Source organism: Haliotis rubra, unplaced genomic scaffold, assembly GCF_003918875.1.
Source record: "Haliotis rubra isolate DU_JTF1 unplaced genomic scaffold, ASM391887v1 Scf99, whole genome shotgun sequence".
In the NCBI taxonomy this organism is placed as follows: Eukaryota; Metazoa; Mollusca; class Gastropoda; order Lepetellida; family Haliotidae; genus Haliotis; species Haliotis rubra.
Genome location: NW_025767734.1, coordinates 212,076 through 229,444, shown reverse-complemented (window position 1 = coordinate 229,444; position 17,369 = coordinate 212,076). Strand labels below are relative to the sequence as shown.

The 17,369-nt window shown below is 41.0% G+C and overlaps 1 protein-coding gene across 2 annotated transcripts; it reads right to left on the bottom strand.

Annotated features, from left to right (window-relative positions):
- Positions 1-17,020, bottom strand: LOC124265634 (arrestin domain-containing protein 3-like). Of its 2 annotated transcripts, XM_046700419.1 has the most exons (6): positions 16,839-17,020; positions 6,964-7,101; positions 5,156-5,382; positions 1,824-2,006; positions 1,089-1,271; positions 1-823 (listed from the first exon to the last, which is right to left on the bottom strand). In XM_046700419.1, the coding sequence occupies exons 1-6, from the start codon at positions 16,954-16,956 to the stop codon at positions 572-574; spliced, it is 1,101 nt and encodes a 366-aa protein (XP_046556375.1). In that variant the 5' UTR covers positions 16,957-17,020; the 3' UTR covers positions 1-571. The 2 variants fall into 2 exon arrangements, with proteins under 2 accessions (XP_046556375.1, XP_046556377.1); XM_046700421.1 differs by lacking the exon at positions 1,824-2,006.
- Between the last annotated feature and the right edge of the window lie 349 nt (positions 17,021-17,369).

Here is a 17,369-nt window from a genome sequence, read left to right as displayed (position 1 = left end):
GAGCCTGACCACCCGATCCCGTTAGTCGCCTCTTACGACAAGCATGGGTTGCTGAAGATCAATATTCTAACCTGGACCTTCACGGGTCCCGAGTTATTCAAAGCGACAATAGGCCCTCGGTATGAGTGACTTGAGCGTGAACACATCAGAAGTTATATTCGCCTAAATATCTACCACTTCAAGGACAGATGAGTATGTTTCCAATAGCGTCTATAGGGACGCTCACTTTAACTAGCTGTGATCGCGTGATCACATATGGCAATTTGGTGTCTTTCACGTCGCTAGTCTGTCGATTCCTGGCTGCCATAGGTAGTGTCGATTCTGCTCACAAAAAGTCAACATGCAGATTTAGATCTGTTGTGTGCAGACCGTTATACTGGCAGTCAAAGCCCCCGAGTGATGTGGAGTTGATCTTGATGACGCATCTCGAATGGCCATAGTGTCTGCCATACACAGGCTCCATGTCGCCATTAGATTAGGTGCTCCACTCACACGCTGTGGATGTGCTCACTCGCAGCTTTTAAACAAAATTAGCTGAGATCAGCCATCAAATCAGAAACAGGCAATGCCATCACAGTTCTGTATTTTTTAATGATAGTTCTTCAGCAAGGGGTTGTGACTCCTCTGTGATGTATGCAGACCCTCTTCGGGGTCGAGATCTTTTCTTAGAGCCTTTGCTAGCTCCTTTACCCGATGGTTGGTGAGCTGCCGGTTGGTCCACTGCGGAAGGTTGGGCGACAACGCCTTGTCGTGGAATGTTGCCAATTATTACGTTGAGATAGAGGACGAGATCGGAGCTAGGTCCCGCTGGAGTTACATCAAGCTGGAACATAACAAAGCGTGTTCACATTCTATAAGTTTATCAAACGGGTGTAGAAATTCTGGAAAATACATGAAAACGAACGGAAACAAATTACGATTTACCGATATAGTCCGTAGGGTAACGGCACATCGAATGCACAGCAGAGTTTTGGGCGGTGGGTTCGAATCCCTCCTGATATTGTAAGTATGCCAACACCTTTCTCTTGCTCTCGGGTCTGAAGAAAACATGTGGTAGATATAGAAGACCTGCTTCAGTTAAAACTTACCATCAAGAAGTATCTGACATCGATGATTTTGCATCCCCTGAGGAACGACGGCGTCAAAGGTGGAACCACCAGCCGCTCGGCATTCCAGTAGTCAGTGTCGCCCTGTTTGATCTCGCCATGCTTCAGCTTGGCATAATCATGTGTTTTAGGTTTTGTCTTGGTGGTAGCATGATATAACACCTCCTGAAACAGGACAAGCGGACACTGGAGCCTTAATATAGTGCTTTCAATTTTAAACAACACACCTTTGAACACTTGCAGTGGTTAACTTACTATTCACTTCAGTTTACACTTCCGCTCGAATATTGTTCCGAACGACCAAATACTGTGATGGAAAACTTTGAAGTAACAATTCAGAAACGATTGTATTGATCATGGTTGTGTTTACCATGTGTATTCTACAAGTATCATGGTTGTGTTTACCATGTGTATTCTACAAGTATCATGGTTGTGTTTACCATGTGTATTCTACAAGTATCATGGTTGTGTTTACCATGTGTATTCTACAAGTATCATGGTTGTGTTTACCATGTGTATTCTACAAGTCTATGTAGGCCAACTGCCTTTATGTGTTGCCAATCTGTTTCACCGTTAATGTTTGTGGGTGTTGTTAGACATCGTTAATGAACGACTGCGACAATTGAATAAATAAACCCACAGTCATAAAACAGCTCTCTATCTCTCTCTCGTTGAGTGTACGGTTCCCTCTCTGTAATATACATGCGTTCATAATACCTGCATCAGGACCACTTTGGATTTCTTGACTCTCTTGTTGGACAGATTTTCTATTTCTGCATTGATGATTATTTCCTCCCCGATAACATATCCTTGTCTGTCGATGGAAAACGTGGCCGAGATTGGTCCTGATGTGCAGCACAGGCAGCATAATGTCTTTGACTTGCTTCTTCGGTTAGGTTTCTGAAGCAATCCGTGAGTGAGTGAGGGGGCTAGTGAGTGAGAGAGTGAGTGAGTGGCTGAGTAGCTGAGTAAGTGAACGGGCTAGTGGGTGAGTATGTGGGTGGGTGGTAGGTAAGCGAGTAAGTTTGGTTGAACATCTCTTTGAACAGTATTTCAGATATATCATTACAAGTAAGCTTGGTGTGGAGAAAAGAACGAAGTGATGCCGTTCTTGAAAGGCATTTACAAGTTGGACAAACATGTGTAAACTCTGCGCACTGACTCAGTATTCAAGTGATGAAGGGGAGCAAGAATTAGCTCTGAAACGTCCTGTAAAATATATAAAGAAGTTGATATCCATAAAACGTGTCATATATTCAAGAAGTGATGCAGTGTTTCGACAGTCAACACTTTGTGAAAGCCACATGACGATGTTGGTACAGACAAATCGAAAACACAGCATGACCGATTATACTTAGCATAATAAGGGGCGCACCTCTGCATACAAGAAAACAAGCCCAAACCCATCTCCATACAACAAATACTAAAGTTTATACCAGAACTGTAATGAACTGCTTTTGGATTATCAACACCATGTCAATATTGGCGTCTTTACACGGTCGAGTGTCAGTTCAAACCTTCTTTGATAAATGAAGCTGGGTATACCATTGCTTTCTGGTGACAAATGGCGAAATGCATAATCCTTCAAACAATGAAAACACAATACAATGTATTTCTAAAATTTGTACTTTCTATAGGTACAATGCCCCAAACAATTTATGATATATAAATAAAACCAGACTCTATTGTACGATTCCCTATAGATCATGAATCACTTATCTTTATTATATTACGAATCCTTGTTCATTGAAATAGTGAGTGCGTATGGTTTTATGCCGCTTTTAGCAATATTCCAGCAATATCACGGCGGGGGACGCCAGGAATGGGCTTCACACATTGTACCCATGTGGGGAATCGAACCCGGGTCTTCGGCGTGACGAGCGAACGCTTTAACCAGTAGGCTACCCCACCGCCCCTTCATTGACATAGACCAAACGAGGTGGTTTCACCTGATGTTCTAACTCTAGTTCGTGCATCAACAAAGTCAAAGGGTATTAGCAATTTCCCAGTCATTATACAACAGCAGCAGACCATTGGCAACCCTGAAGGTGCAGTTAAACCTCTTGACCAACATTGCCCTGGTCAATCGGGGCAGAAACAGATCCCCAATAAGGCCTAAATATCTTATCCAAACTATATCTTATATCAAAAATGATATAGGGAAGACCAACATTTTACATTGCTTTCATCGTTAAATCCAGCGTTCATTTTTGACACATTGTACTGAACCTCTGAAGACAGATGTGTCTCTCTATGTATGGTTATCACGTGCAGTGACTAATGCGCCATTAATCACGGAATATAACTATGCTTTAAGTTTGTCGTGTTGGATTGTTGTGTGTAAAGTTGAATATTCAAATGTTTCCATAGACCAAAACGTTTCTTTTCTGAGATTGCAAATCTTCAAGCAAATCTTTCGAGTTTTTAGAGAATTCACATTGTAATTATTCCACCAGTCTCAGGTAATTTCCTTTCTTAATTGTATAATGGTTATGGTTAACCTTTGAGGCGGGGAGTTTACATCATATATCAGCAGTATGTCTCTCTTCGGCATATTTTCATGTAATGTTTTGTTCAGTAATATAACAATGAAATAAATGCATGCCGCAAAATATGAACCAAGGTCATGTGAAGAATCAACGCGAACGGATCCAAATGTATACTGATGTATGAAAAGTTAGGAAGTTACTAGTTGCTTTTAATCAATGGTCACAGTTCTTACCTGGGTTACGGACGGGGTTCGTGTGGCAACTGCACCATTCAGATCTTGTGCGTAAGCTACTTTGTGCATGTATAAGATATGCTTTGAGAAATCATATACTGCTCCTGAAAGAGTAACATGTCCACAAGCCCGTCTAGTTCAAACACACATTTGGAAAAGAGGAATAGGTGACGATTACACTTCAGGATGTATATCATTACAATCGAAGTAGATGAGAGTGAGTAACTGCAACACGCCTTGAGAGGTATTCCAGTTATATACCACCGTGTAATCCAATGGTAGCGAAGCCCGACGTGATGCAGGTCCGAGACGGTCAGCACCATGATGACGCCCATCAGCACTTATGGGCTAGCAAACGTAATCATAATCGATGCGTACCAGGATTCTTGCGTGCCCAACGGACGCACAGTGGAGACATTCATTGAGACCGTAGAGGACCCAAAACAAGAGCATGGATGAACGGAGGTGTATTTGGATGTGGTGGAGATGGGTGAGCTGGGGTTGAACATTTCGGGGGTGAGCTGGGGTTGAACATTGCGGTCAGGATTATGTCACTCATGTCGCGATGGACATGCAGCGAGTCGCCTTAGATGGCAGAGGTTAATGCTGTCAGGGACCCGTGAAGATCCGGGTTAGAATTGATCTTCAGCAACCCATGCTTGTAGTAAGAGGCGGCTAACGGGATCCGGTGGTCAGGCTCGCTGACTTGGCCGACACATGTCATCGTATCCAAACTGCGTAGATCGATGCCCATGATGTTGATCACTTTATTGTCTGACCCAGACTTGATTATTTACAGACTGCTGTCATACAGCAGGAATATTGCTGAGTGCGGCGTTAAACAAGAAACACATGATACAAACTAGTAGTGTCAGGTGAGGTGAGGTGAAATTGGGTTTTACGTCGTGCTGGAGAATATTTCGCTCATATGACGACGTGCATGCGTGTGTATGTGTATGTGCGGCTGCTTGTACTAGCCCAGACTGAAGCTGGTTTTATAGTGCTAGCCCACTGAGATACCATGCCGCAGTGAAGCATGAATACCCCACTCAGACATAGTATACTGACTCCGAGCCGACCAGTCCTTGTTGTACCCATTAATGCCGAACGCCAGACAGGGACCAACAAGTACCATATTTTAACGTCTTTTGGTATGACGCGGTCGGGGATCGAACCCGCGACCTTCCTCTCTCCGGGCGGACGCTCTAACCACTACACCACGGAGGCGGTCAGTACTGTCAGGGGATGTAACTGGCATCGTGGGCATGGGGAGATTCAGATCAATACCAATACCTGAGACATTCTGCAGTATCAAGGCTCTCCTTACCTTAGCTCTGGGTTCGCGATTTAGATCCAGGCGATTACGGACTATAAATGACGTCTCGGCTTCGTGGTTAAATTTCCATGGTTTATCAATGGTGCATTTAGCATCATATCCTACAAATCCATATGCTCCTGCAAATGAAGACGGGAGTCTAGATGGAAGTTTGTATGAAAACGGGTAAGTGTGTCGTCCAGCAGGTAGATTGATGTCGTGCCCTGGCTCATCTTTCCCTAAATTGGAAAGAAACCAAAACATACCACATGCAGCTGTGAAGATTATGTGAACATTGTTACACAAACCGTCATTTTTTAATTTTTTTTTACAAAAACCTAAATGAACCCATAGCTCATCTCATCTAAAGTCTGTATTTGGTCCACAGACAGTTAACATGTTGAAGCAATTATCCATAAACCAATTCCCGTACGTTCCTCCCATCTCCTTCCGGTAATGAAAGAAATCAGTAAGTACACTGAATCATGCTGTGGTCTTGTTTGAATGGCTATGAAACGTGATCTGGGTTCAATAACTGAATTTAATCTTCACCTTCAATACACTTTTCGGGTTTTTCACTGGTTTTCACTGGTTTCCACAAAACAGTCAGTTGGAATCCTTTATATACAGCGTGGCTGAGATACGGACCAAATCGACCATGATGTTGCTACCCTAAAGACGCTTGTCACATGAGTAACGATTACTGGCAACCTATTCCTATGGATACAGTTGATCTTTCCTTGAAAAGGCTATAAGGCAAAAGATTTACAAGTGTCCAATGCTTGTCTTAATATAAGGTCCTGGAGCAGTGATGACCAAGGGGTCTAAAACACCACAACTGGGATAGTGGGTTCAAATCCCGATTCGACTGTATTTGGTTTGTCTGCAACATACCAGGCTTCGTGCTCGGGCTTCATGAAAGTGCACGTGGTAAAGACCTGCCTAACTGTGGACGTTCCACCAAGCTGACCCGCCGTGAAATAACCCGAATACTGTTCAAACCTACTCACTGACAAGACTCAACAAAGGCCTGGGTGGTGCGATGTGTAATCGTTCTTCATGCATGGAATAGACACGATTATTTAGATGTCGTCTTCAAAATGCTTAATGCGGCACTAAAGGTTACTTACTCTAAAATTACCCTTAAACCGTATTTTTAAGCCAATATCATGTTGCTGTCTACTGGTGGCTATTATATGATGTGATTCTGCATTGCTTTGGATTACCCCAACAATATCAGTGCAGAGGACCCCTGAACCCAGGCCCTGGTGACGAGCGGACGCTATAGCAACACCTCCCCCCAATCCACAAGTGCTATGAAGACAACAATATAAAGATATCGAGTTGGAAAGGCGATATCCCCATCCCCACGCCCAAACAGGAACTTAACCCATAGCAACATTATCTTTACTGGATGAATACATGTACCTGTTGTTCTGAACTGCCAAAGGTTATATTCCTCCAATAGGAACTTAACCCATAGGAACATTATCTTTATTGGATAAATACATCTACCTATTGCTCAGAACTGGAAAGGTGATATCCCAACAGGAATTCGAACTTAACCCATAGCAACATTATCTTTACTGGATGAATACATGTACCTGTTGTTCTGAACTGCCAAAGGTTATATTCCTCCAATAGGAACTTAACCCATAGGAACATTATCTTTATTGGATAAATACATCTACCTATTGCTCAGAACTGGAAAGGTGATATCCCAACAGGAATTCGAACTTAACCCATAGCAACATTATCTTTACTGGATGAATACATGTACCTGTTGTTCTGAACTGGAAAGGTTAGCTGCTAATACGTACATCTTCCCGCCAACAGGAAACTGATGTAGAAGTATTCTTCCTCTGCCGAAAAGTGGTCAGTACGTATCGTCCTGGAGCCAGATGACCGTTCCTCTGTCCAGTGGACACGTGCCATTCCCTTAAACCGGAGGTGCATTCCTGATACAAAAAGGTCTTCTATAACTTTAAATAATCATACTGTACCATGTAACCTCAGTTGATGAGGAGTTGAGACAGTTATCTTTATCATACATAGTGTTTGTTGGTAGTTTAAAGCCGCAGCTGCACTATTTCCGGTAAATGAGGGCGACCAGTAGATAATTGTCTGGGCTAGACAATCCAATGATTGACACCACGAGCGTCAACCCAGGCCTTCGGAATATATGACACGCTGTGAAACAAGTCACTGATCCTGACCACACAATTCATTAAATTGTCTTTGTGTATATATCGAGCAGGACCGTAATTATACTGGTTTACATAAACACGAAGAACTTAGTTATGCACCCCCTGACATATCTCACGGTTGCATGAGCCCCGATCTTAACCCTTTGGAGCATATCTGGGACATGCTTGGTCGTCGTGTGCAAAGGGATCCTCCTGTACAGAACCTGGCCCAATTGGAAGCTGCTTTACACGAGGAATGGCGTGGACTGCCCCTTCAGAGGATCAGGAGGCTGACAGGGGGTATGATGAGGAGCGTGCTGGCTGTTATACAGTCACGTGGAGGTTACACCTGGTAATGACCTTGAATCGTGTAAGACACGAAAAATAACATTTTGAATGTTCACATTCACCAATAAATTCAACATGAAATATTCCAGGGCCATACTAGTACAGACATGGTTTTGCATGAAAATCAGTGTTTGTTTTTTAAAATGAGCAATTATCATCATAAAATCAACGTGGATTCCAATCATTTTGTCGTTTTTAATGAGTCAAAGGATCATACCACAGGCCCCCACTGCGGGTCAGAAAATCGATAAACTAGGCCCCGGTTTAGTATCAACACCCCCTACTATATAATACATAAAGGTTCATCACAGAAATACGGTGACATGATCGAAAACCGGACAATTACGCACATGTCAATGAATATTTCGTATTTTAAAGGTCTCACAAGTATCAAAAGCTTTCGTCCATATCTCCGATGTATGTAGGAGGCATATACATGCGCTTTCCGTGGGGATGCATTTGATGGGTTTTATTAAATCGCCAAAGACCGAGTTGCTGTGCCGGAAGTATACAAAGTATATAAAATCTATCATTGCAAAAATGCAGGAGGTGCTTAATTAAGTCCTTCGTGTATATATTACGCTACCCGGGCTGTTTGTATGTGAATAAAAGGCATCTGAGGGAAGGAACACGTCAGATGCTAGTGGAGATTCTGCGAACGTCCAGACTGTCCCAGACTGCCTCAGGTCTATGTTAAAGTATAGGTCGTAGCGGTACGGTATCTTTTTTGAAACAGAACCCTGTTCTTGAAGCGAATGATAACTATGGTGTCCATCCATAACATTTGACACAGGTATAGTGTGGTACGAAATACCTTTATATCTGGTTATTTCTGTATGTCATCTCACTATATTTCCTGTTAAGCACTGTAACCCGGTGTTTCCCAAAGAACCACCGTCGAAGGTTTAGGTTAAATGTGTCTGTTGTAACCTAGTCATCACATTTGTTGGGGTTATTGGATATATAATATCCGCGTTGTGTTATACCCTATCCGGGTTATAACGAAATGTGTCTGTTGTAACTTAGTCATCACATATGTTGGGGTTTTTGGAGATATTATATCCGCATTGTGTTATACCCTACCCGTGTTATAACGAAATGTGTCTGTTGTAACCTAGTCATCACATTTGTTGGAGTTATTGGAGATATAATATCCGCATTGTGTTATACCCTACCCGTGTTATAACGAAATGTGTCTGTTGTAACCTAGTCATCACATTTCTTGGGGTAATTGGAGATATAATATCCGCATTGTGTTATACCCTACCCGTGTTATAACGAAATGTGTCTGTTGTAACCTAGTCATCACATTTGTTGGAGTTATTGGAGATATAATATCCGCATTGTGTTATACCCTACCCGTGTTATAACGAAATGTGTCTGTTGTAACCTAGTCATCACATTTGTTGGGGTTATTGGAGATATAATATCCGCATTGTGTTATACCCTTGTTCTTGGAGATATAATATTCGCATTGTGTTATACCCTACCCGTGTTATAACGAAATGTGTGTGTTGTAACTTAGCCATCACATATGTTGGGGTTATTGGAGATATAATATCGCATTGTGTTATACCCTACCCGTGTTATAACGAAATGTGTCTGTTGTAGGGCTGGGACGAGTACTCGGGTACTCGAAGCCGGGTCGGGTACAGCTGGAATCGAGTCCTATTTCTTGGAATCGAGTACCCGGAAAGGGAGAGAACTCTGTAATGACTAGGGCAGATAATAACTTGTCTTTTTCACAATTGACGTAACACACAATTACATCATTGGTATTGTCCTATAAATGAAGGTTATTATTAACGACTGTAATTTATCTGCGCAGTGAGTAGTGAGAGAGTTTATTCGCATAATGGCCTCATGGCCCAGAGTACAGAAAATACATAATTCTTTGCTTGTGCGCATTCGATACATATACATAAATATACTACATCAATAAATAGCAGTCAAACAGGTAGATTTCTCTTCAGATAGATTGCTAGACTTTTAATAACATTCATATTTTTTTGTGCATAACAACTGCTTAAACTTAAAGACAGATGGATGTATATGATAATACCCAGGCACAAACTTCATCCGACTTGTATGGTAATAAGGACATACTAATAAAAAGTGGTATCCGTCTTCTACGACATCTACATGACACTTGATACATATTGCTATAGTATTATCGACATTGTCTTTATTGAAATGCAACTGTTGGACACCCAATTTGTGCGGTAAGCAACGAAATTAACATAAAATACGCATCAAGTCTCTATTAGTGTACAACGCAGTTATATAAACTTCTGTTTCCAAAATAAACTTTAAGAAAAGAACTACTACCAATATCACTGCTCCAGGTTTGGAAACAGACATCCTTGCAGCGTTGCTGAAACGTTGTCATAAATACATCTACGTCGCCAGAGTTTTGTGTAATCCACACAAAAGAACATCCAAATTAAAACAATAGTGAACGAACATGAGAAACCCAGTTAACATTTCCCTTTTCGTCAAAGACTTTAAGCATTTCATAACAAGCTCGAGGATACCTATTGCGGTGTCCTCCCTATAGCTTAAAACAACAAATGTTATGGTCCGGTGCACAGATTAACTTCATGCTGTTACCTGCGTCTGCTTAATGGATTTGCCCAACAGAAAACAAACAAAACATATATAACATTTTTGCTGCGGCAGTTCATGTTGGTTTTTATAGTAAATAGTTTGCCTTCACAAAATGTAAATTTGCAGTCTTCAGTGAACAAGTTCCACATCGTGGTGTTTGACATTTTGTTACACTGACTGATAAACCTTTTTTTCATGGTATCACTTCTATACAAAATTGGAAGATTTGCTTTTATAATGGGCATAATTGTACAGTTATTTAGATTGTAGGTACAAACAAATAGAAGAATGTCCATGTCTGTATTTGTTTCTTTTGTTTTCATAAGTGTCTCTCTTGGGACTTTTACTGCTTTATGAACAGCATTTTCAACTACCTAAGAAGATAATTGTGTCTTATATATCTATTACATATTACCTATTGTCACTAACGTCATACCCATGATGACGACATAGCTACTACCGTTATGCATCGCTTATGACGACACTTAGTTTTCATTGTACACATGAAGAGCTGTTGAACGGCGAAATATCTTGTGCAGATAAAGTCTGGGAGTTATATATATAGATGTACAGATAGTTCATCTACAGATAGGATTAAATATTTAGTGTGATAATTTAGTGTCACTTTCATCCTCAGTGTTCAATCTGATCCATGTAGAACTAGTTTAGCCCAGCTTCAATAAGTAGCCAACTGCATCGTGGTACTGGATTGCAGTATATAAACAATTATACTATTTTAACTTCAAAACTCTTTCGTTTATATTTCACCTTTACTCCAATAAACCTTTTACACCAATATGCTAGGCTTGGCTTGTGTTTTTTTTCCTATCATATGAATACAAGAACATTAACTAACTACAAAATACCCTTCTCTCTTGTCCTTTACTTTCTGGTTATTACGTTTACAACAACATAATTACTGGTCAATAGTAGTTCATATGGGAGAGCTGATGGACTGTGCTCATTACGTGTCATGGGGGTGCCTCTGCTCAAATAATTAATCCCTAATTAATCCCTGTAGTTATTTTGGGATGTAGTTCAAATGGGATGTAGTTCTTATGGGAGTAAACCCCAATGGCTACTCATTCTCACGAGTCTACACCAGTACCTGATAAAACGACTAAAATTTTTAACAGCCATTTGATATCTGCCCAACTCCCCTAACACAGTTTTTGTACACACAAATATTCCTAAACCTACATACTTCCTGAAGAACGAGCCCTGAAGCTTTCCAATATCTGCTCTATATGTATATCCCCAAATTTCAGCGCCATAAAGCAAATTAGGTGCTATTTTCGTGTCAAATATGTTTTTAGCCATTTCATGAGGTGCGTCATACTTTATCAGCATTTGTTTGACAGGAATGCTCACTTTCATTGCTGTTAACGACAGAGTTTCACAAACTTTAGACCACACTAGCCTTGAGGAAAATATGACACACAAATACTTATAATAGCTAACAACTCTCATTTCCTTACCATCATAAAACCATTTCTCTGTACTTCTAAGATAGCCACCATTTCTAAAGACAATAATTTGAGACTTATCTAAATTCACCTCCAGACCCAATTTCAAATAAAGTGTATGTAGGAAATCTAATTTTCGCTGCAGCCCTACGACAGAATCATCTACCATGGTGACATCATCGGAAAAGAGCAGCAGTAAAGTGTCGTCCAGTTCCGATTTGACAAATATACCCCTTATACCACTATTTTGCATTTCCTCTACTAACTCATTTATAAAATATATAAACAATACCGGACTCAACATACACCCTTGTCTGACGCCATGTGAAGTTGTGAATATATCCGACCTATTACTGCCAACTCGGACGCACGCTCTGACCTTATTATATATGTCTGTTAAGAGCCTAAAGATCTTACCATGAACACCTTTGCTTAACAGTACATACAATAACTTATCACTATTTACTAAGTCAAAGGCCTTGCGAAAATCAATAAATGAAGCATAAAACCTATGACCAGGTTTCCTTAGGGGAATTTTGGACAAGCGACTGTAGAATGAAAATAAACTCTGTCAAAAAAGAAACGCAACCCCTGTCCTCAGATATGAAAAATTCGTTTGAATGAAGTTATTGCTTCCAAACTAAATTTTATTCGAATGTATTGAAATGATACACGTAATTAATGAAGATTACCATCCAAACAACTGCATTTGTACGCATAAGTGTATTTTATTGCTTATTCCGTCACAACGCATGAAATGACCCTCATGGTGACTTCGCACAAAAAAAACACATGCAAATCATGAAAATGGCAGTTAATGTAGGGGTGTAGAAAAGCCCATGTGCTTCCGTATTATATTCATTCATTTGTCGCCGAAAAGCTGTGTTAAAAATGCCACGATTGAGTGCTGCCGACCGAAATATCGCCATTGGTCGTGTTCAAGCCGGAGAAAGTTTTGGAACTGTTGCACGGCACCTAAATGTTCACAAAACAACGATATCCCGACTTTGGAGCCGCTACAACAACTTCAATTTGACCAACGATCGCCCGAGAAGTGGAAGGCCAAGAATCACGACCCTCTTCAAGATCGGTACATCCGGGTCCATCACCTGCGTAATCGGCATGCCCTACCAACCGTGACTGCCACACAAATACCAGGTTTGAGGAGAGTGTCAGCTCAAACGATTAGGAACCGTCTGAAAGAAGCGGGGTTACGTGCCTGTAGACCAGTTGTTGGACCTGTACTACGCCCCTACATCGACGCCGACGACTCAGGTGGTGCAACAACGTAAGGATACGGACTTTACAAAACTGGAGGCGAATCTGGTTTTCTGATGAATCACGTTTTCTTTTGCAACGTCACGACGGAAGACAGCGTCTGTATAGGAGACGTCATAAACGTTTTGCGCCCATCTGCGTCCGACAGGTGGACAGATTTGGCGGAGAAAGCGTCATGGTTTGGGGAACCATCTCATACAACCAGAAATCAGACTTGGTGATCGTTCCAGGAACCTGACAGCCCAACGTTACATCAACCACGTGTTAGAGCTTCACCTTCTCCCGATTATTGACCAACAGACACAGATTTTTCAACGGGACAACGCCCGGCCTCATACTGCACGTGCAACAATGAACTTTCTGCAGAATTCCAACGTCAATGTCTTGCCATGACCCTCTAAATCACCAGACCTCAACCCTATTGAACACCTGTGGATACTCTGGATCGACGCGTACGTCAACGTCAGCCGCCGCCACAGACGCTGCAACAGCTCGCCGTTGCACTGCAGGAGGAGTGGAGAGCCATTCCCCAGGAAAGAATCCGGCGTCTTATCCGTTCTTGTCCAAGGAGATGCCGTGCAGTGATTGCAGCGCGTGGTGCTCATACGAGATACTGAGAAAGACGCCCCCCTGGTGACAAACTGGTGTCTGTGAGATGACTTTTGAAATGACAATTTTAAACATGCCCATCTGGGTTATTATTCTGCCAAATTTCAGACTTCTGTCTTAAATAATAAAAATGCCGTGTCGTCCTAAAACTTCAGATCAAAATCTCTAAAATACAGGGGTTGCGTTTCTTTTTTGACAGAGTTTATTATCAAATATTGAGTAGCCATTTCTAAAACCTGCCTGTGACTCGTGTACAGTTTTGTTTAAGTCCAGCCAAACTCGAATACGTGAATCTAGAATACTAGTGAATATTTTACCCATTACACTTAATAAAGAAATTCCCCTGTAGTTGTTTGGGTTTTGCCTGTTACCCTTCTTATACAAAGGCACAATGACTCCAACTAGTGAAAGTTACAGTAACAGCGGGTACGAAATGTTAACAATGAATGTAAGTAATGGTGTTACTCTATATATTGGTTTAACAGACGTAAATTAAATAGCCTTAGATCTGTTTTAATTTCTTATTGCCATCCATTCGAGTTTTCTACAATAATCTCTTTCAACTAGTGATTGAATCTTCAGAAAGTTGACAGAAGCTCTGTATTCCTTACATTTCCGGGTACTCGATTCCGATTCGGGTAAGGACATGCGGGTACTCGATTCCATTTTTTCCTACCCGTCCCAGCCCTAGTCTGTTGTAACGTAGTCATCACATTTGTTGGGGTTATTGGAGATATAATATCCGCATTGTGTTATACCCCACCAGTGTTATAACGAAATGTGTCTGTTGTAACTTAGTCATCACATATGTTGGGGTTATTGGAGATATAATATCCGCATTGTGTTATACCTTACCCGTGTTATAACGAAATGTGTCTGTTGTAACCTAGTCATCACATTTGTTGGAGTTATTGGAGATATAATATCCGCGTTGTGTTATACCCTACCCGTGTTATAACGAAATGTGTCTGTTGTTACGTAGTCATCTCATTTGTTGGGGTTATTGGAGATATAATATCCGCATTGTTTTATACCCTACCCGTGTTATAACGAAATGTGTCTGTTGTAACCTAGTCATCACATTTGTTGGGGTTATTGGAGATATAATATCCGCATTGTGTTATACCCTACCAGTGTTATAACGAAATGTGTGTGTTGTAACTTAGTCATCACATTTGTTGGAGTTCTTCGAGATATAATATCCGCGTTGTGTTATACCCTAGCCGTGTTATAACGAAATGTGTCTGTTATAACGTAGTCATCTCATTTGTTGGGGTTATTGGAGATATAATATCCGCATTGTGTTATACCCTACCCGTGTTATAACGAAATATGTCTGTTGTAACTTAGTCATCACATTTGTTGGGGTTATTGGAGATATAATATCCGCATTGTGTTATACCCTACCCGTGTTATAACGAAATGTGTGTGTTGTAACTTAGTCATCACATTTGTTGGAGTTCTTCGAGATATAATATCCGCGTTGTGTTATACCCTACCAGTGTTATAACGAAATGTGTCTGTTATAACGTAGTCATCTCATTTGTTGGGGTTATTGGAGATATAATATCCGCATTGTGTTATACCCTACCCGTGTTATAACGAAATATGTCTGTTGTAACTTAGTCATCACATTTGTTGGGGTTATTGGAGATCTAATATCCGCATTGTGTTATACCCTACCCGTGTTATAACGAAATGTGTCTGTTGTAACTTAGTCATCAAATATGTTGGGGTTATTGGAGATATAATATCCGCATTGTGTTATACCCTACCCGTGTTATAACGAAATATGTCTGTTGTAACTTAGTCATCACATTTCTTGGGGTTATTGGAGATATGATATCCGCATTGTGTTATACCCCACCAGTGTTATAACGAAATGTGTCTGTTGTAACTTAGTCATCACATATGTTGGGGTTTTTGGAGATATAATATCCGCATTGTGTTATACCCTACCCGTGTTATAACGAAATATGTCTGTTGTAACCTAGTCATCACATTTCTTGGGGTTATTGGAGATATAATATCCGCATTGTGTTATACCCTACCCGTGTTATAACGAAATGTGTCTGTTGTAACTTAGTCATCACATTTGTTGGGGTTATTGGAGATATAATATCCGCATTGTGTTATACCCCACCAGTGTTATAACGAAATGTGTCTGTTGTAACTTAGTCATCACATTTGTTGGGGTTATTGGAGATATAATATCCGCATTGTGTTATACCCTACCCGTATTATATTGAAATGTGTCTGTTTTAACTGTTATACGCTTTTATAGATTAGTTTTGAGAATGTGAAATGAAATGTGTCCGTTCCGTCTCCGTTGTATTAGTAATCACATTTGTTGAGGCTATTTGAGATATAACATCCGTATTGTGTTATACCCTACCCGTATTATATTGAAATGTGTCTGTTTTAACAGTTATACGCTCTTATAGATTAGAGATGAAAATTCTAGCGTTTTCTGACATTTAACATGAGTACTGTTATACCCTGCCTTAGGAAAGATAAGATGCTTCAAAGGGTTATTCACTGGATAATTACCACAAAATACACGACATCAAGTTAGTTTTTGGTGATGACCATTCCACCGAGTATGTACACATTACTTAGTAAATGTAATCCCTGTAATGTGATACACGATTGGAACTTAATGTGTTTAAGAGCGGTATATACGTTACTGTGTTTCCATTACTTCAGGGGCGGTGGGGCAGCCTAGTGGTCAAAGCGTTGGCTCGTCACGCCGAAGACCCGGGTTCGAATCCCCACATGGGTACAATGTGTGAAGCCCATTTCTGGTGTCCCCCGCCGTGATGTTGCTGGAATATTGCTAAAAGCGGCGTAAAACCAAACTCCGTCAGTTAGTCCATTACTTCAATCCCGTCTGTCACTGAATTCAAATAGCGCAAAGATGACGGAGCTATATATAGTGCAGGTATGACTACCGTCACACTTGAGTGAACTGTCAAGTCCGCAGACGCGTTTCGTTTTACGTTTTTGTGGACGTTATGCACATGCAGCTGATCATCAACAGCAACACGAAAATAGGTTGTCTATTTGTTGTACAGGAATATACATACAACGATTGCGATGACTCCAGATGTCTGCTATGCTGACTCGTCATTCCTGACGACGAAAATCTTATTTAGCCTGTCACGTCATGGACATTCGTGAGATATTTATAGCTATACCCACCTCTCATTTTCATTGTGTCGTTTAATTCCACCGTGACCTGTCCCTCTACAGGCTCACCTGGGTAGTATACCGGCCGCTCCTTGCTGTAAGAAACTTCAAATAAGCTCAGCTTCCCCATGACTGTCGCAACCCATGAGAATACCGGTAGTCGTAAACTGACAACTGTTGTCAATCTAAACAACATTGAATCAATTCAAGGGAAGTAACTCGGGCTATACACGTATCCACCGATATATAACAGTAGCTTGGCGCGATTGTCATGTTTCGCAACACGTAAAAATGTGAAAACTGACAGAAATGCTACATCCTTCCAGCAACGTATGGACTCTGTCTCTGCGATTATACACAGTTAATGTGAAGTGAACACAGTCAACAATATTCAGTCCATGTAACAGGAACCTGTAAACAGGTTACAGGAACCAGTGGTTGAAATAACGAGCAACGATCCACATCAGATATGAAAACCTGCCATCATAAAGTCATGGACTTGGATAACACGGCCACTAATTGCATGGAGGTGGGAACTTTTGT

Excerpts from the sequence above, each read along its gene's own strand:
- LOC124265634 (XM_046700419.1), bottom strand. The coding sequence starts at position 16,956 with ATGGGGAAGCTGAGCTTATTTGAAGTTTCTTACAGCAAGGAGCGGCCG. Across the intron at positions 5,383-6,963 it reads TTTCCTGTTGGCGGGAAGAT|GGAAAGATGAGCCAGGGCAC; the intron begins GTACGTATTAGC and ends TTTCCAATTTAG. Across the intron at positions 1,272-1,823 it reads CCAAAGTGGTCCTGATGCAG|GAGGTGTTATATCATGCTAC; the intron begins GTATTATGAACG and ends GTCCTGTTTCAG.